The sequence below is a fragment of the Argentina silus genome (genome assembly GCF_951799395.1).
Source record: "Argentina silus genome assembly, chromosome: X".
NCBI lineage: Eukaryota > Metazoa > Chordata > Actinopteri > Argentiniformes > Argentinidae > Argentina > Argentina silus.
Window position 1 is genome coordinate 42,203,208 of NC_139653.1, and position 21,090 is coordinate 42,224,297.

Consider the following 21,090-nt stretch of genomic DNA (forward strand, 5'->3'; position numbering starts at 1 on the left):
AATAATATATAATATCTGATAATAGATCATGTATGTGGGCGGAAGAGTGAGGAATGATGAATCACAAGAGCAGTTAGGGTGTCCATCATTTAGTCTAGATAGGTCAACAACAAAGGAGACCAATAATCTCAGAGGAACATAAACCGTCTTCTAGGTTGTACTCTGGAAAAGGTCAACTGTAACAAATGGCTTGAAATTGCTATTTCTTATCAGTGAACGGGGTAAGGCTTTACGCAGGCAGGCAGACACACACACACACACACACACACACTAAAGCCTATACAGAGAAGCCTGTACAGTGATTTAGAACAGCAAATCTTCATGAGCTCTAAAGATAAGAAGCAGGCAGGCTCTGGATGAATAATTTAAGGAAGCTGACTGAAGCAAGCGTGTATGAGGAGAGAGAGATGGAGGGAGAGAGAGCAAGAGAGAGAAAGAAAAATCAGAAGAGACAGAAAGAGAGAGAAAGAGGAAGAGAGAAGGTTTAAAATAGATAGATGGAAATTTCCCCCCCAGCTGAAGAAGAGGCAGCAGCAGCAACAGCAGCAGTGGGGTTGTCTCCATAGGCATTGTTATGATAGAGCTCTGCCCTCCTTTGCTATACTCCCTTCTTCCTTCCTTCCATCCGTCACTCCACACCCTCCTTCCTTCCCTCTCTTCTTCTCTCCCTCCATCCTGACAGGAAATGCTGGGTCACACAGACAGTGACTAACCCCTCAGAGCTGCATCCCTTCCTGCTCAGCCATTGTTCACAGGAACCAAAATGTGTGTGTGTGTGTGTGTGTGTGTGTGTATATGCTTCCATGCATGTGTGTGTGTGTGTGTGTGTGTGTGTGTGTGTGTGTATGTCGGGTGCAGGGGTCCTCTCTGGGACCCAAGGCCTCTGAGTAACACAGTCACATAATGTCAGACTCTCAGTGACTCCTGTATAAACATGATCATTGTCATTCAGTCTCACTATTGTATGACAAGGGCTTAGTCACTTAAGGGCTCTCTGACAAGTAGCTAGCTGGGTTACAAACTGTACTCGTACTGTATCCCCTATTGGGAGAACAGACCAGAGTGAGTAAGTGAAACCCTCATCCCCATTGATGGCACAATCACTTGTTTTGAACACTCTCACCACTCCTCAGGTATGCTAACCATCTAGAAGCTTCAGGTTGTCTGACCCTTCCCACAACCTTCCAACAACCTTCCGACAAACCCCACACAGTGACAGTGCCAGTCTGACTACCACATGGCACCTGTCACTGAACAACAGTTGTCTCCTACAGCTGGTATTGTTCCTCCTGAGAAAGAAGGGAAAACCTTTCCAGGACATTATCACTATACTATACTATAGCCTCAGAAACAGTAATGTTATAATGTCAGCAACCAATACAAACTTCTGTAGATCAGAGGAGGCTGGTGGAGGCAGAAATCAGAGGACAGGCTCATTGTAACATTCATGTGTTTCATACCATTCCTAATTCCATTCCATGCAATACGACAAGACATCCTCTAATTTCTGCCTCCACCAGTTAGTTTCACTATAGAGACACAGACAGGGGTCTGCAAAATGGTGTCTGGATGATAACATTTTTGCAACTGTCTAGAGCAGAGAGAGGAGGACTGAGAGGAGTGTGTGTGTATGTCTGTGTGTGTATGTGTCTGTGTGTGCGCGTGTGTGTAAGTGTTGGTGTAAGCATGTGTGTGTCTCTGTCCGAGTGTGGATGTGTGTGTGTGTGTGTGTATCCGTGTGTGTGTGTTGTACAGGGTGGGTTGATCAGAGCCCAGGGCAGCTTCCCACAGGGTTAATAATGTTCCCCTCCCCCACGATGCTCTAATGGCTGTATAATAAAAAACACATGGACAATCACTCTCAGATGGCTCAGACACCGACACAGCGCCGAGCCCTGCACTCTACACAGCCCCGGGTCAAACACGCAGGAATGCTGCCTGTCGTGAGTCCATGTTTAAGGTGGCACATAGGAAGAACAAATAACAACTGTGTTAGAGAGAGAGAGAGAGAGAGAGAGAGAGAGAGAGAGAGACAGAGAGAGAGAGAGACAGAGAGAGAGAGAGAGAGAGAGAGAGAGAGCGTGCGTGTAAGGGACAGGAGACAGAACCTACCACTGAGAGGGTTCCTGCCCAGCACCAGCACATTGGGAAGAGGCATCATCACCAGCTGCTGTAGGCTCTCCTGGGGGAACAAACACACAAACCACTGTTATCACAATAGTCTGGAATACACTCATATTTTCCCAGTTTCATATACTGTAGGGAAACTGAATGATCAGAATGTACATTGAGATGCTTCAAACAATGCTTCAGTGAGATGCTCCTTCGTGACTTGAAACATGTGTTCTTCAAATGTGCTAGGAATGTCATTACAATGTAAACACTGAAGACAGAGAGATACCCAGAGGGACTGAGAGAGAAAAACAGTGAGAGTGTTCTTTATTGTCTGCTTGCTTGTGCGGAAATGTGTCTCAAATCACACTCCTCCTTAGGCTTTCATATAAACAGTAGTATCAATCTGACCAACAATTGACAAAGCCCAGGTCTCGGGTGGCACCGTTTGATGATGTCACCCTTCCTGTGTCCGTGTGCTGACTGTGCTCTTGGCGGTAAGGTGATATAGGTGAAGTGAACAGTTTGAAGATCTGAAATGTCCTGTTATTTATAAGGTGTTCATCTGTCTGTCATGAAACCAGTGTACTCGTCTCTGGGTGGATGGGCGCACACACACTACTAAGCAGAGACACACGCAGTAGAACCTTCTGCTGACTAGACAAGTAAAGCAGCTTATCTCCTCCTCCTCCCCATCCACAACTATCGCTACACTACTGACACACAATCGTGTAGACTGACTGACTTTCTCTCTCTCTCTCTCTCACACACACACAATTAATAGTATATATCATTACATATAAGCCATCATGACAAAGCTACAGCCATTGATTCATTAGCAAAGAGGTGTTACTGATGGGAGTGGTGGGCAGTTGTGTGTGACCCAGTGCCCCAGGCCCTGTGTGTGTGTGTGTGTGTGTGTGTGTGTGTGTGTGTGTGTGTGTGTGTATAATCTCTAACAAACTGTTAGACAGCCTATTTGGAGCAGAACCAACCCCAGGCATTTGATAATGACCTTGCTTTCTGTGTGCGAAGAGTAATTGAAGCCCGTCAGGCTACAAGCCAACAACTCCAGCCTGAAGTAACCATTACATCCCCAGTCCATGTGGGGATGTGGCATGGCCTTGTCATCTGTGCAGCTCACCAGTCCAACTGCGATCTAACAGACTGGCTGCTTCTGTGTCTAATGTAATACATACACATCGGCAGAGACTGTTCTGTAGAAAGTGCCATGCGAACATATATTACAGAAAACATCAATTAAATTCAAGAATCTGTCAATGTTTCGACTATAGCCTGTCAAAACATTTCCAAACACCGAACTAGTGGATTTGTAATATAACGCCATCTTCATTGGTGTCTACTGAAATAGAAAATAGTGGGTTTTCAAGCATAAAGGACATCACCTTCAATATTTAATAGGCTAACTCAAGTTTGAACTCATGGAACCCTCCTTTGAATTTTCTATGTATCTTTTTGCTGATGTAATGTAAAAGCAAGCTTATAGCTTTTAGTGCACAGATGGTTAGAGGCTTTCTTTTGCATTACCTCCTTATGGAACGCAACACTGTCAGTTTGTGTTTTTGATTGACTTATTTCTACAGAATGTCCAGAATGGACATGTTGTTAGTTTAGTAGTATTATTACGAGTACACTAGTAGTTTAGTTTGTGTTATTGTTAGTTTAGTTTGTTGTTAGTTTAGTTAGTTTAATAGTATTATTACTAGTACACTAGTAGTAGTAGTATTACTGTACATATACCATTGGTCTCCAGACTGAGACAGGGGAAACAAAGATGTTTACTGCTCACATCTGGCTCAGTAATGGTCTGACTGTCTGCCAGAAGAGATTTAAGACAGCAGACCTACGTACCCTCATACACGTATGAGGAAAACCACACATGTATGGAAAACGTCACAGACATGCTTCAGCCATCAGACATGCCGTCTACACAAAGCTATAGTATACTAACTGGACCCATGTGGTATCTGTCACACTAACTGGGGTCCTGAGACTGAAGGTAGGGATGGGGGGAGGGGAGGGTCAGGGGGGAGTCAAGGTCACCCGTTTCCATGGGTTACACAAAGGGAATTTAACATTGTTGCCATGGTTTTATGTGTCAGTCAAGATAACGTAGACTAGCTGCTGCACCTTACTGCTACTGTGTTGGTGGAAGGGTGGGTGTAGGGTTATGATATCCATATGAAGGGTGGGTGTAGGGTTATGATATCCATATGAAGGGTGGGTGTAGGGTTATGATATCTATATGAAGGGTGGGTGTAGGGTTATGATATCCATATGAAGGGTGGGTGTATGGTTGTGTTATTACAATGTTACAAATGGTGGGTGTAGGGCTACATTATTACAGCTTTATAAAAGGTTTATGTAGGGTTATGAAAGGTGTATGTAGGCTTATGAAGGGTGGGTCAGTGTAGTTTTATGGTTAAACCCACTGTCAGGAAGATATACAATCCCTTTAGTTTGTGTTTCCATCCATAACGGAACAGAATAGTATGTGATGTGTCACCATGAGATGTGATCCCACCAGAAAGTCCCTTTCTAGGGAGCGTCAAACAGCACAATGAGGAGGAGGACAGGGCCATGTGGCCTGAGGAGAGCTGCTGAGTTAGACAGCAACTGTGTGTACGGTAAATTAGGAACTCAAAGAAGAACACATACAAACAACCTTTCTATTTTTCTCTCTCTCTCACACACACACACACACACATCAATTTTCTAGCCGCTGCCCTCCCCTCCCGCTGACACACACACCTGTCCCTTCTTTAGCTGCTGGCTCCCCCTCCCACACACACACACACACACACACACACACACACACACACACACACACACACACACACACACACACACACACACACCTCAGCAGTCACATGTGTTTGCTGTGCAAGCACCCAGCCCTTTCAAGCCCTATGACAGAAGCCTGAGTGATTATTACTCACTTCACCTGCTCACCCAAATCGCTGACATGGTCCATACCACAGACTCTCACCCAAATCACTGACATGGTCCATACCACAGACTCTCACCCAAATCACTGACATGGTCCATACCACAGACTCTCACCCAAATCACTGACATGGTCCATACCACAGACTCTCACCCAAATCACTGACATGGTCCATACCACAGACTCTCACCCAAATCACTGACATGGTCCATACCACAGACTCTCACCCAAATCACTGACATGGTCCATACCACAGACTCTGACCCAAATCACTGACATGGTCCATACCACAGACTCTCAGGTGAACTCATGTCTGTTTGGATTAGGAAAATGTGAATTTCATGCATCTCTCAGCCTCTCTAAATCCTCTCTAGAGGCATGAGGAAAGCGGCTACATGCTAGGCACAGTATGTGTGTGTGTGTGTGTGTGTGTGTGTGTGTGTGTGTGTGTACATGCGTGTGTCTGCAGGGAGGCATGTACAGATTGGCCAATGACAAACTAGAGAATTAGGACATCATGTATGCTTGAATAACCCAAAGCAAAACAGTATAATTGCTTCAACATGGAGGATGAATGCGTCCATGCTAAAACATATTGCTTGTATATTAAAAGGGTACTGTGTGGTAGAAAATGCCATTTGAATAAGCCCCATGCTAACCAGGCTAAACCAAGGCTAGCATATTAAAGGGACTGGTACTGGGAGTGTGTGGTATAATATGGCATGGGGATTAGCCCCATGCTAACGGGGGCTTACAGCTTACAGGCCATCCTTCATGCATTAAACATGGAGGAGACTGCAGGAGCGGGAGCCACACTGAGGAAGTCATGTTGATCTGGTAGCAGCTCAGTACGGGGCAGCAGGAATACACTTTCCTTTGAAATGGAAAACCCTCCCATCAGACTGACTGACAGGCAGCCTCTCTGGTGGCAGGGAAACACAAAAACACACACTCAGTATTCTGAGATATACAGTGTATCTGCCTTTTGTGTTCTGCTTTGTGATTCCTCCCTCTCATACTTGACATGTGCAAGTTCAAATGGCTGACAGAGAGAATACTCTCTTAACAGATAAAAGATTATATAAAATATGATATTCTGGGATATTTAAGGGAGAGAGAGAGGGAGGGAGGGAGGGAGGGAGGAAGAGAGAGAAATATTTCCATTGGAAAAAGAATCAACCAAAAACAAAGCAAACTGGAATGCTATCTGTTCCTGAACAGAGAGTACACAGTGGCAGAATACCTGGCCACTGTGACTGACCCAACACTAAGCTTTGACTATGTATAGACTCAGCGAACATAGCCTGTCTACTCTATAGCCAGGTTATGTCTACTCTATAGCCAGGTTATGTGCACTCTGAGGTGGAAGCCCAGATGCACTTCCTAACCTCCTGCCAAATGTATGACCGTATTAGAGACACATATTTCCCTCAGATCACACAGACCCACAAAGAATTTTAAAACAAATCAAACCTGGATAAACTCCCATATCTGCTAGGCAAAATCAGGGCAACCAGTGGAGCACAAACACAACAGTAAATACAACCCTTACTTAACTATTTATCTATTTTCCTAAAGTACTTTGACTATTTGCACATTGATAAAACACTGTACATTGTCAATAATAACATTTTAAATGCCAAAACACATGTTTATTTATGTTTAGTTAGTATTCTTTTGAAACTCATATGTAATGTTTACTGTTAAATTTGTATTGGTTATTTAATTTTTTGTTTATTTGTAATTTCACTTGCTTTGGCAATATAAACTGTTGTTTCCCATGCCAATAAAGCCCTTTTGAATTTAATTGAGAAAGAGAGAGAAAGAGAGAGAGATGGGAGGGAGGGAGAGAGAGAGAGAGAGAGAGGGGACCAACCAACGGGACCAAGAGAAAAAGAGTTCTGCTTTGATTCCATCTCCTCTTCACACCCTCTTCACATGCAGGGCTGTCTCGAGTTATTAATCCTCCCAGAGTTCATTGTTCTTCTGGACTGGCTCACGTTTCAGTCAGATAGAGAAAGTCTGACGGTCTGTTAATGAAGTGCTGTTCAATCACTTCTCCATCAGGCCATGTTACAGAGAGGAAACTGATACGGTGTTGGGCATTACAGTGTTATACAGTGCACCACAAACAGATCCAGTAAAGTAATTCAGAAATCCTCAGGACTCATGGTTGGTTGTAACCAGTCTTGGAGTCTCTCTGGCAAAATGCTTCCTGTCAAGGAGAGACTAACCTGGAAGAATAAAGGTTCAATAAAAAAATACATCCCTCAGCTTTGAGTATGCCAACTACGCTGTGTACTATCGTCCTGACACAGTAGTATGCTAACTAGTCTGTGTGCTACCCTCCTGACGCAGTCTAACTAGTGTGTGTACTATCCTCCTGATGCAGTGTAATTAGTCTGTACTATCCTCCTGACAGTAGTATGCTAACTAGTCTGTGTACTTGACCCTGCTCCTTATACTCTGCAGATGCCTACTCACCCAAATACACTATTCTGCTAGAATCTGTGTATGTTGATATCTACCTCCTTACTTCCTCATCGGGGCAGAGCACTACTACTGGAGCCTTACTAACCAGCTGTAGGAAGAGTGTGTGTGTGTGTGTGTGTGTGTGTGTGTGTGTGTGTGTGTGTGTGTGTGTGTGTGTGTGTGTGTGTGTGTGTGGGTGGCTGGGGTAGCTCTGAGGCTGCTGTGTTTCAGTCTCACAGGACCCCTGTCTGTTTAAGCAGCTCACACCCCCCACACACACCACCTCCCTCTCCCCCACCACCACTCCCCAGGTTCCGCTACCGGTAGGACTCAGACAGGGGGGCAATTGTGCCGCAGCCAGAGTGTTAGGGTGTGTGTGCATGTGTGTGTGTGTTAGGGGGAGGGGGGTAATGGTGAGTAGCTTCCTTCAGAGCACTGCATGCCAGAATCACACCCATTCTGCAGATACAGAGAGGGTTGCCATAGCAATGAGGATGGTTTTATTCTCCCAAGCCTGGTGTATCGTATTCACTCACTCACTATCTCTCCCTTACACTCTCACTCCCTCTCTCTCTCTCTCTCTCTCTCGTAAGGCACTGCGGACTTCCCTCCTGCTGTAGGAACGTGCAGTGATTATGAACCTGCAGCAGAGCTGCTTAAACAGAATAGATAACAGGGGGAGGAGAGGAGAGGAGAGAGGTGGAGAGGAGGAAGCAGCCTCATAGTAGTACAATAGGAACAGTCCGTACCACACCACAGCAGGCTTCCTCTTTCTGTGTGTAACAACACCTGAGCACCAGCCACACACACACTCTTTCACACCACACAAACACGCACGCACGCACACACACACACACCACTTAACACCTCTGATGTGCAGATAGTGTTAAATCAATGCAATGAAAGCGTGCCTATTGTTGAGGACTGACAAGATGGAACACAATGGAAATCATTATATTGCTGCTCGGTAGTGGGAACAGTAGTGTGAATCGTATACAGTCTGTACTTGAATCATAGAAGGATCTGCTGCATTGTTCAGGTGAAGATTAAGACATCTCTACCCAAAACATGTGTTATGACACACACACACACACACACACACACACACACACACACACTAAAGTAACTAACCCGCAACACAAGGACACGACAAGATAGACAGATGGATAGATCAGGCCTCATACATGAGAAGGAGGAGAGAACGACCCATTAGTCCTCTCCTCCCTTTGTTCTCCTGTGCTATCTATCCATTAGAGTGTTTTTAGTATGGAGCCCTGGGGCTGGGGGCAGAAAGGGGGCTGCTCCTGTCCAAACAGAGGCACGGAGCCCCTCCACAGCCAACCCAGGAACCTGCCCTACCACTCATAAGCATCGGGTGAGGGGTACCAGCACCTCTCTCTATCTCCCTCTCAGACTAAATGAAGCGTAAATTCTGCTGCTATCAAGTATTAAAAAATACATCTAACTGCATGAACAAACTATAAGTCATTGTGGATAACAGCATCAGCTAAAATCATGGCATGCTGCTTAGGTAGCTAGATCCACTTGTGTCCTAATGTAAAGCAGGTCATGATATTAGATCACAGCACAGACACAGGGGATGTCCTCAGGCATCCTATTGTACAGCATTTCAACCCTTTGTTTGATCTTCATTTCTACCACATTATAGAGAGTGCACAGCTTGGTGGCCATCTACAAACCCTGCAGCAGTCAGAAAGTAGGCCTCTCTATCACTGTCCATACTGTAGCAACTTAAACCAATAAATACTGTTACTGTATGTTCCTAATGCTTTCTGTGTTAGAGCTATTTTAGTCTACAGAGGTTTTTACTACTGCTCTTCTGTACACATCTGTCTATACTGTTCATAATGCACATATCCTTATTTTTTTTAATGCTACTGTTAATACACTGCACATATCTGTACATACTGTACATATCTGTTTATACTGTTCATACTGCATTCCATATTTATTCTGTTTATTTACTCTGCTTTAATGTTACTGTTAATACATATATACTGCACTGCCTATACAGCTCATTTGCTGCTTATACTGTTCATACTGCATTCTATTTATTCTGCTTATAATGTTACTGCTAATACATATACTGCTACACTGCACTACTTATACTTATACTACACTACTTATACTGCTCATATATTGCACTACCTGTATATATTGTTCACACTGCACTTTTCTGCTTTTTTGCACTTCTGGTTAGACGCTAACTGCATTTCGTTGTCCCTGTACTTGTACTCTGCACAATGACAATAAAGTTGAATCTAATCTAATCTAAAAAAAAAAAAAATCATTCTAGCTAACCCCTGATCATATGAAGAGGTAGCTAGCTACTGGCTTTAGTGTGAAGTTCTGGGTGTCAACTGTCAGTTTTCTTCTCCAGCCCTGCAGACCTGGTGGGATTGGCAGTGGGGGGAGTGGTTTGTTAATAAGAGGACACCATTGGAGGGTTACTGACTGCACTAATTAGGAACCCTGGTCAAGTCTAGCTGGAACAGAATACTCTCCAATCTCCACTTTGTAATGTATGATTTCAAAAACACTTCTCTCATTAAACTAGATCTATTCTAAGCCAGAGGGCAGGACTCATGATGAATCATAATAAAATGGTAATTTGTCTGAACACAGTGAGTGGGGTCAGTGTGTAATCTGCTGAGTCTCATGAAGATGATACCGTCATGCTGCCGCAGTGCGTAGCCTTAAAATCACATTGTCTTTTTTGGGGGGGATAGAATTATTTGTATATAATATCCAATTTGTTCACATATTGCATTCTCTATATTGTGCTTTGTTACTCTCCCTCTAACTGTCTAGCTTTCTAGAACAAGACAGCAGACATCCGAGTAAAAACCTTTTCCATCCTATCTTTACAACCTTGGAAAAGACAACAATAATCCTAGATATGACAACACAGCAAGACCTCTGGCTATGTTGAGTGTTTACCAGCTATTGGAGCTGTTCTCTGACATCAACAGGACATTTAGACAAGCATGGGAGCTCACATGAGAACATGCATTTCACCTCCAGCTACAAGTACATACACTAATAAACTGCTTTGTTCCTGATTCAGATGCTGAAAGGCCATGGAGTAAATCACTTGGGGATTACCGCTTGCAGATGAAATACTGTCAATAATGTTGAGAGACCTATGAAGATGATGATTCAAAGGAAAAATAAAAATAAACTCTCACTTGAAGCAAAGCTATAATAACAAGGAACTCAATCACATACACACGCAAGCGAGTGCAGACACAGACACACACGCAGACACACAGACAGACAAACACACACACAGACACACACGCAGACACACAGACAGACAAACACACACACAGACAAACACACAGACACACACAGGCCTTCTTTCCTTTAAAATATTTCCATGATGGCATCCAAAACCAAAACAACATCATCCACCATTGGCTGTAGCCTGTAGCCCTCTCAGCCCACTGGCCCACTAACAGCCCGTCTTTGTGTCGGTCCACCAACCAGAGGAACTCTCTGAGCCTTCATAACAGCCCGTCTCTGTGTCGGTCCACCAACCAGAGGAACTCTCTGAGCCTTCACAACAGCCCGGCTTCTCCGCGGCTCTAAGCAGAGACATGGAGCATTACAGCCTCATATGAGGAGGATTATGATGCATTTGGATGATAACACAGCAGAGAGAGCGAGAGGATGTGGGTTGTGAGTTTGCCAACTGCCGAACCTCTCTTTAGCGGCTTCTAAACTGGGCATGGAGGGGTCACATGACACACAAACCCTGTGGAGGACAGGGGGCTACCATGTGAATGGACCTCTCTGTTCCCCCCTTTAAACGCAGGGAAAATAAAACGGAGCTATTGCCCTTATTATGACACCACACCCCAAAGGCAAGCAGTGTTGACGGGGGCAACACAGGTCTTGCTCTCTTCAATTCACATCAGGATTTAAGGATGTTTAAGGACTAAAATAGTTTGAAGTTACCTTAAATGTCACAATCATCACAGAGCAACAGAGTAGTTTCAGGATTTTGGGGGCTGATTCTGATGTTGTGCTACAGGACCATGTTTGGTTGGTCTGAGCTCCAGAATGCCCTGTATGTGTGCCAAACCTACACCACCAAATTAAAGACAAGCCCAGCATTCATTTGGGTTAAGTAACTGAGAATAGAAAAACCTAGCTTCATAGGCCTAAACCAAGCAATTCTGGGAACATGAACTACTGTAGGCCTTACTAAGAAACTGAAATCTGCTTAAAATGTGTCATCACCTAAAACATAGCTTATTTTTGCTCATCATAATGCAGTACTTAAAGCGACCAAACCCAGCCTGATATCACGTTGTCATCTCTAAACCTCCCTCACATCCTGCCTCTGGCCAGGGTGAATCACTAGATGCTAGTCTCAGCCTCTCTTCCCCTCTCCCCCTCCCCCTCCCTCCCCTTCTATTCAGTGACCTGGTGAGTGTTTGGAAAGCTCTCCTCTTCTCACAGCTTCAATGTAGAGCTCACTGGACTGTGAAGTAGAATACCTGTGAGCGATGCTCTGGCCCTGAGCCTAATGATGAATTCATAAGCTGAGGGAGGTATATATATATCTTACAGTTATTGAATGATGTTTCAATGACATTGAAGCTGTTTCTACTTTATATGGCTGCCTGAAGATTTAATCAATATTCATGCAATGCAATTTTGAAGTGAAAATCTACAGTAGGGTGTGTGTAACACACAAGCATTTGCTCTATCAATCATTCTCTCTGACAGAAATAACCCATGAACTACTCCATGCACAGTGCCATGCTGTGATAATGGGCTCTGGGTGCCAGCAGAGATCCCTCTCTCTCTCTCCCCTCCAGCCTCCAAGACGCCACACAACAGATTGGAGACTTGAACTTGCAGATGACCATCATGAGTTCAGGTAGCACACGTACACACACACACACACACACTAACAGAAAATGATATTTTCCTCCCCTGTTAAACTTGTACTTGCTTAACATACACACACACACACACACACACACACACACACACACATTTTCTCATTCTCTCTCTCTCATTTCAGTTCCCTGAAATACTTGAGCGTCCGTGCGTCTAGACGGCAGGCAGACAGACCCTTCCTACGCTTACTAACTCACAAACTATAAGCACTATAGCAGACCTTTGAACACATGGTATATGCATTGTCTACATTACAGTATGAAGCCATTATTATGGAAATGTAGGCCGGTCTACTTTAACAACCTCTGTAAGGAGAGCTCAAAGTCATTCTCCATGAGTGCCAGACAGACCCTGCTTCCTAATTCTCCACCCTTTTCCCACAAGTGTGTACTTCTTTTGCACTCCACTAAATGGATTTTAAAAGCATAGGATTGGTGTATGTGAGACGCTTTTCCATGTGAAGCAGTGCACAAGTGTAGCCTTCAGGGACAAGGGGAGTATTGGGACACGGTGAAAAGTGCACTCGTTCACTAGCGGCTAATAGGACTGAGAGAGGAGGGAAAGTCCCGGTGGAGCTAATCACTCGCTCTGACGCCTGCCTTCTGACTGAGGACAAGAGTTAATTGCACGTTAGCTCAGTTCTAGGAGACTTTCCGCTGAGTCAGTGCAATCTGTAACTCAATAATGTTCCTTCTCCCCCTCCCGTGAGCTTCGAGCGAGAAGCTAACTACTGCAGAGCAATAGCCACAACACAGAAGAGAAGCCACTATACTTACTCAAAGAGCTGCCAATATCATCACCATATATATATATATATATATATATATATATATATATATATATAGGGTTAGGGTTGCCCCGTTGTATGTACCCACTTACTGTATAGCACTGCTGACGCTATTAGATGAAGGCATATAGAATTCATTCCATCTGTTAAAACTGTTGAACGATACACCATAGAAAAACTGCAACCACAAGAGAGGAGAAATCAAAGCCATAGTTCAAAGTGTCTTCAATAACAGAGTGCTTATGTAGACTTCGAGCAGGAGAGGAGAGGATGTGTGTGGTGACTGAGGGACTCTGGTCTGGTCTGGTATCCAGCAGCTACCTCAGACACAGCACAGTACATAGATGTCTTATTACTAGCAGGCCGAACCATAACCCAGGGCATAGATCACATGACAACAAGGCTGGGTGGGTGCGAGACTAACACTAACCCAGCACCATACCTGAGTCAAATACTAAATCAAGCACACTTCAAATGCTTTCAAGTTTTCTTCAATAATAAGACAACATTACAACTCAAAGCTAGGTGGTAGGCTAACCCACGACACAAATGTGATGAGTAACTTTGCTTGAGACATGACGACTCGACTTAGCTCACAAGCTCAAGCTTAGCTCAAAGCCCAGGCTTTAGTTCAGTGGGCTAAAACAGTCTTGGGGATTCGAACCCAGCTAGTCACACCAACACCTAAGCAAGTCACACCAGCACATAAAATGATGTTATTATAACAGTAATAACATGATAATAACAATAACTTAATTTCAGGTATGTAGACCTTTAAAAAAAAAGGCGGTTAAATACTGGACACTGGAGAAAATAACAAATGTAAACACTAAATGTTAAAATGCGCAAATTTTCCTAAAAGGTGGGTAAACGCTATTCACCCCAAAAGGTGCATAATCTGCATTTACCCTTGACTACATCACTGCTCCATTTGTAAAACATGTTTCATATTTTTACATTCACAGTACTAAAGACCTAGTGTGTTAAAGGAAGCTCCAATTCCAGACCTCACTGTAGGAGCTCAGAGGGGTCCGTCTGTGTCTCTGGCCAACTGTGGTCTACTAACCACCTGTCGACTTCTAATCTTAGAGAATGACTTTATTCTCTGCTTTTAAACCCACAATAACCATCCTCTCACATCTTCAGACTTAAAGCTGGTTTTGGTGCAGCACTTATTCTGTTCCCTTAACCAGCTACAAACATCATACTGTAGCTGATAACCCAGCCCCACTGTAGACCACCCCACTGTAGACTACCCCACTGTAGACAACCCCCACTGTAGACAACCCCCACCGTAGACTAGTCAACACAGGAAAGAGAAAAGGGAGAAAAAGATGACTAACAGGTGGTTCATTCTAACCACTTATAGTCAAATAGTTTTGTCATTCAAATCCAATCACTCAAGCCTTGGTGAATGTGAATGATGTAGATACTAGCTAGTCGTCAGGTGAGTGTATCTCAATCTGTTAAGTCTCTACTTAGGCTTATGTCTCTGAAACAGACGTCAAGTTGTTGCAAACAGTAGCCCTGCAATTCAAGTTGCTCCGACCGAGTCTCAAAGTTGCGACCTCTGACTTGCCAACACAACACCACAACTCAACACAATCACTATTGTCCGCCAAAGGAAAGGCCCTTGGGTATCCTGTTAACTGGATAGTCAGTTGATTGTGGGTGGTATGGGAGAGCCTCTTGATGACCATTGAGAGACTTGTTACAAAAGGGCTTGGTGACCAGCGGGGGGTAGGGGAGAGGTTGGGAGGGGGTTCTCACAGAACTGACGGACACTGAGCAGACAATATATTAACCATGAGGTTACCATAAAGCCAGGAACTGTCAGGGTAAAGATTGATAGCACCACCATGGAAGGAACAACAGGGTCATTGTTAGCTGCTATTACTGCATTGTTAGCTGGTATTACTGCATTGTTAGCTGGTATTACTTGAGACTACTGCTGCTACCAGCCTGATCAGACACACAATGGAGTATTTGCACATTACCAAAATGCTTCTGACTATATAAAAACAGTTATTTGGGTAAAATGTATATAAAACAGAAAAACCTGAGCTATTGTTACTTGGTTATTCTGAAACTACTTCCCACTATCATTCTGACATAGCCAGTCAGTTGAATTGGAAATTCAAATCACTTGCTGAATTGACTGAATTGAAATCAAATGGACCCCAACCTTGATATGGCCAGTTGACTACTAAAGGTCTTAAGGCTTTTAGCTCTGTAACAGATAGTTTTAAAGCGATTTTGAAATGACATTAAGGGCTTTATGAGGGGCTTTGTGAGGGGCTTATGACATTACTGTCAACATCAATACAATAGTCCTGTTTTAACAAGATGTCCAAGAGAGAGGGATTTTTAACAGGATGTTGCACTGAGGCAATGAAGACTATCTACCCTAATGACTCAGCTAACCAAGAACGTAATAGCAGTGTCCAGCCTCCAAAACAATATGGCCCTGTATGTTGATGAACATAGGGCCTTATGAGGATGTTAGGGTCTATGAATGCACTGTCCCAATTCTCAACCCTTTATCCTGAGGGTGTGGACTTATCATATGCACTCTCCCACGTAGATGACAAATAAGAGAAATGATCTAATGTACACTTTCTCATATACATGCTTGCACCTATCATATGCTTTTAAATACATATGGGGGGGTGCACAAGTGCACATTGTGAAAAAGGGTAGAGAATTGGGATGCAACACTAGTCTGTGCTCTGAGCCTTGCTGAGTTGAAGAGGACTATAGGAAGATTAATGATGGTCATCTAGGGGGAAGGGACTGTCCCTGTCTATGGGACCCAGTCGTGGGAAACCCTCTTCTTCTCTTTCTCTCCTCTTCTCTTTTCTCTGTGACTCTGCTGCTGTTCGATAACTAACGCCCCCATTAACTCAGTCAGTTCCCCACATTCCTACAGTTGGTTTTCTACATGCTGGATCATGTAGCCTACACCTCCTGATTAGCATTCACTGTTGCCAAAACGCCCTGCCTGAGTCGACCAATTACCTTATTATTATCCCCAGCGCTGCCTTTCAGCAGAAACACCAAATTATCACGGTTGAAATTCTTATTGTCCTCAGTGTATAGTATTAGTGTGTGTAATAATGTGTCGTATAGGTGTGTTAGCAAGTGTGTATTAGTCTGTGTGTGTATAACTGTGTTGTGGCTAGTGTGCATACAGTACACATGTTAGCTATGTAAAAGTGTGTACTAGCTAGTGTGTATAAGTGTGTTCTCTCCGTGCTCTGAGGTCACTAAATGCTGCTGGACAGATGTGCTGACTGCGGCATAAGCCATCCTCATAGGATATCAAGGCCAGAGGAGCCTCGCACAGCAGATCTTGTCATCAGGAAGCCACAAACACACGCAAGCAGGCACAGACACCACATACGTGAGCACACACGCACACAAATGTGCATGCTTTTCCTCCCCCATAGTCCATCAGATTAATAGGAAGTCTCTCATTACTTGTGCAGAATGGAAATATTAACCATGCACGATTGGAGATTACTCTCACTTGCGACCAGACCTGATAACCTGATTATGATCCAAAGCAGAAAAAAACATCCGACCACATCAGGCCAGTAGCAAAGTTTAGACTGTATTTTGTAGAGTTATTTAGTGTTCAGTTTGATACTGAGAGCCCATACAACTGAAGGCCAAATACAATTGAGGCTGCTGGACACAGTCAGCCAGCTTGAGCAGCCAGCTTGAGCTGCTATAGTGGCTGGCAACTCTTCAGTGGTGTGAGGATTTCAGAATTAAAATGATCACAACACTAAGGCCTAAATTTATCCAAGATCTTCATTAGTAAGAGTGAGATGAGGAATCACATCAGTGACTGTGTGTTTCTGCACGCACGCACGCACACACACACACACACACGCACACACACACACACACACACAACTTTCTCCAATGCGTGTTTCTGCTCTGCCTGCAGCTCCACTCCGTTTATAGACCCCCACACTGACAGCATCTGGATCGAGGTCGCCTCCCCACATCACAAACACCACAGACGTCATCAAATGTGTGTAGTTATACTGCTTCTGCATTCTGTGTGTGTGTGTGTGTGTGTGTGTGTGTGTGTGTGTAGGATAGTTAAAGCCTGATTTATGTGTGTGTGTGTGTGTGTGTGTGTTTGTGTGTTTGTGTGTGTGTGTGTGTGTGTTTGTGTGTGTGTGTGTGTGTGTGTGTGGGGGGGGGGGGGGGGGGGCGCGTACGTGTTTATGGGATAGTCAAAGCCTGGTTTGTGTGTCTATAGATCACATTATCTCCACTGAACTCAAGGTCTGCTCTTAGCTCCAAACCTCAGGCTGATGTCATTAATTCTAAACAGCCAGGGGACACACGGCTCTAACAAATCAGTACAATGAACCACACCTCAGCACCACATGCAGTGTGTATCAGCTTCCTTGGGCCTGTAGGGTTTCCTGTCCACCCACTCACCTGGTAGTAGGACTTGATCTGTCGGATCAGGATGGAGAGGTTCTGGATGCGTAGTGTCGAGTCATTGTTCACCTTCTTGTTGGTCCTTTGAACCGTGGCTTTGGGATTACTGTGGGGAGGAAATACACCAGAGTCAGTGTTTCAGTGTGTTATTTCAGTGCCGTATTGGTTAAGACCAATGAAACAATGCTCACGGAGAAAGAGAGAGAAAGAAAAGGAGGATCAGTGGAAAGAACTGATCAAGAATAGGAAGAGTGAGTTTATGAAGAGGTGGGAAGGTACAAGCAGCCTATAAACATTTAGCCTTATGAGTGGAAAGACACAGGGCGATGTGAGCTTGTTGTCCGTCAGTAAAAGTGAGCATTAACAGTACAGTGATAGTGTTTGATTAGTGACATTTCTTGATGACCCCTGTGCTAGTGCACTAATAAATGGCTTTTCCACTCAAACTGACACCCAACAAAGTAGATGGCTTTTCCACTCAAACTAACCTCCAACAATGTGTAGATCCCTCCACTCACACGAACACCCAATATACAAATAGCTCCTTGGCACTATCAGAGATCTAATCTAGTATGTCATCTACTGTGTGGTCTCTCCTCCGGAATGCATGAACTTGTCTCAAATGACACCCTGTTCCCTACGTAGTGCCCCTACGTAGTGTGCTACTTTGACCAGAGCCACATACTGTAGGGGTCTGGGGAGGACTGCTACATTGAGCTCTCTGGTCAAAAGTACAGTAGTGCACTTAATAGGGAATAGGGTGTCATCTGAGATGCAGCCTGTCTTGTCGAACTGTTTTCTACAAAATACCTCCTACTTTAAGCATAATAAATTGTGTGTGTTGGTGAGAGCCTCAGAGAGAGAGAGAGATTGTTCTGGTTCAGTCAAGGAGGGCCATTGAGTTGTTGCCGAGGGCTAAGAGAGTGACTACTGATCAGGGGTGTCTCCCTGCATTAACCACTGACATTCCACACACACACACACACACACACACAACTCTCTTTGAGTGAGATATGATATTGAATCAAATGTCACTTTTCACATAATGGCAAAAATCCCATGAGTGTTAAGTAACATTCACTCATGTTATTTTCTTATGGTTATGGTCGAAATCTTACCCGAGTAAGTAAATAATACGGATGTAAATGATGATTTACTGCAACATTCCCAATGGCCCTCATACTACCTAACCTAATGGCACTCATACTATCTAACCTAATGGCCCTTGTACTACCTAATCATCCCCTGCTTTCAATTGGCTCATTCATCCCTTCTCCTCTCCTCTGTAACTATTCCCTAGGTCGTGGCTGCAAATTAGAATATGTTATCAGTCAACTTGCCTGGTAAAATAAATAAAAAATAAAATAAAATCTGCATCGTCACTGCGGATGCCGTCCCTAGTCTGTGATCGTTACCTCTGCCCAGTCCGGTTTCCCACCTCGTGCTCTCTGCGAGTGTGAGGAACACATGACATCCCAGTGACTGTCCACTACACGGCACACACTCAATCCTCCCGCAGTCTTTATCATTGTGTACTCTTTCCTGTTTTCTGACCCTAACTGTTTATAGCATCACACATGCTGAGAGTGTGAAGCATTGAATTAATTAGCGATTAACATTGCATCAAGACCAGGAGTTGAGAACTTCACCATAATCCCAGGTGTTCTAGTCAGTGACCTCCCGCCTTGTCATCACGCATGCGTGTCCTCACCAGTAACCAACCACCTGAGCAATGCTGACCCAGTTTACTGCGTGTCTCTTCTCTCCTGGGATGTGTTCAGATTTAGTGAGGTGAAACATTGACAGCTTTGCAGGTACACCGTAGACAATAAATGTACAGAGCTGACACGACTCTCTATTCCACATCTCAGACTCTCGTCACAGCTGTTCAAAACAGCACAGTTCTACCTGCAGGTTCTGGAACGTTGCATCCTCCTGAACTCTGGGAAGTGTGCTGTGGGCTTTTATTAATCTAACCGTGTTACTGTGACTCATGTTGAATATCATTGTAGCAGCTTTTTTACATTGTGTCAGTACAAAAGCTGATGCTCTTTGTGACCTAACCAGTAACCAACTATCTGACCAATGTTGACATAGCTCCTCACATCTTTTCTCTCCTCTTCTGATGTCTGTACAGACCTGGGCTTTGAAGTTCTTCAGCCAGTATGGTTTACAAGCTCAGGGACTGGGACTGGGACAGGGAGATTAACCTATGCAGGCCTGGTCCCATCCTGGGTCTGGACTACTTCTCTAGCCAGATGGCTGGAGGTGAGCGTAGTCTCTGGATGCTATTCTGACCTAATTTCTGGCTGAGCCTCCTCTGAGGCAGAGCTGCACAGTACGGATGGATCCATCTCGAAGCTTGGCTGATAACATTGATATATCCACAGTGTTATGTTGGAGGATGGGCGATTATTATTTTTTATGTGAAATCTCTCATTGGTCATTAAATCCATAGTAAACAGGTTTGTGTGTGTGTGTGTGTGTGTGTGTTCTGGGTGCATACATGCATGTAGTATGTTTGTGGCATGTGCATGCACATGCAGCCATGCATGCGTGTGTATGTACTGAACATGTCTGCATCAGTGATCCAGTTCCAGAGCCTTTAGCATGTATGCCTAACACAGTTATATATAAATCATCATATGCACATTTCAAATGAACCTTGACACAATTAGTCTCCTCCCTGTTCGCTCAGTTCTAGATAATTCCACAGAAGCTCTATCTACTCAGCCAGGGATAAAATGCTTCTTCCAATGAGACAAAATCAAAACACTGCTGATGCTAAATAGGCGCGTTGCCAAGCAACTGAGGAATATCAGTACAGACAGTTTGGAGTGTCATAGAGAAGGCTACTAAAATTCTCTGTTGTTGAAGGTTAGCGTTAGCAGTGATAAAAACACAAGGGAAGAGATTGAGAGACCACAGAGCTACCATATGGTAGGTTGGAACTATGAACTTGGACAAGTTAAAAACGACAACATTCATGGTTCCTAATGAAAGCAGCCATCTCGTGTCTTCTCCTCAGAAGTAAAGCAACGACACAGTGAATGTGTTAAAAGGCCTTTTGATTAACTGTGCTCCCACACACACGGCCATTCCTTGGTCTTCACGCACGCACACGCACGCACACACACTCCTCAGTCTTGCTTGTCAGAGACAGTGTGTCCTCTTTAATGGTGGTCTGAATGGCTGTGATCACATGACCTCCGTTTTCATTGAGAGCCCCTCTAGAGGAGCCCAGTGGGGGGTCGTTTTAACCCCTTAATTAAATAACACAGAGGGGGCTGTAATCCTGTCAGGGACGCACAGAGAGAGAGAGCTGAGAGACAGAGGATGTTCATATAAATCA

The 21,090-nt window shown here is 44.2% G+C and overlaps 1 protein-coding gene across 1 annotated transcript in view; it reads right to left on the minus strand.

Annotated features, from left to right (window-relative positions):
- ccdc88ab (coiled-coil domain containing 88Ab) overlaps nt 1–19,212 on the minus strand; it is a gene marked incomplete at its 5' end in the record, with an annotated part of 54,637 nt that extends 35,425 nt beyond the window's left edge. The window contains 3 exons of the mRNA XM_083694734.1: nt 2,113–2,182; nt 17,736–17,844; nt 19,154–19,212. Of these exons, the coding sequence (XP_083550860.1) occupies nt 2,113–2,182; nt 17,736–17,844; nt 19,154–19,212 (238 nt within the window). The remainder of the gene's footprint in view (nt 1–2,112; nt 2,183–17,735; nt 17,845–19,153) is intronic.
- Between the last annotated feature and the right edge of the window lie 1,878 nt (nt 19,213–21,090).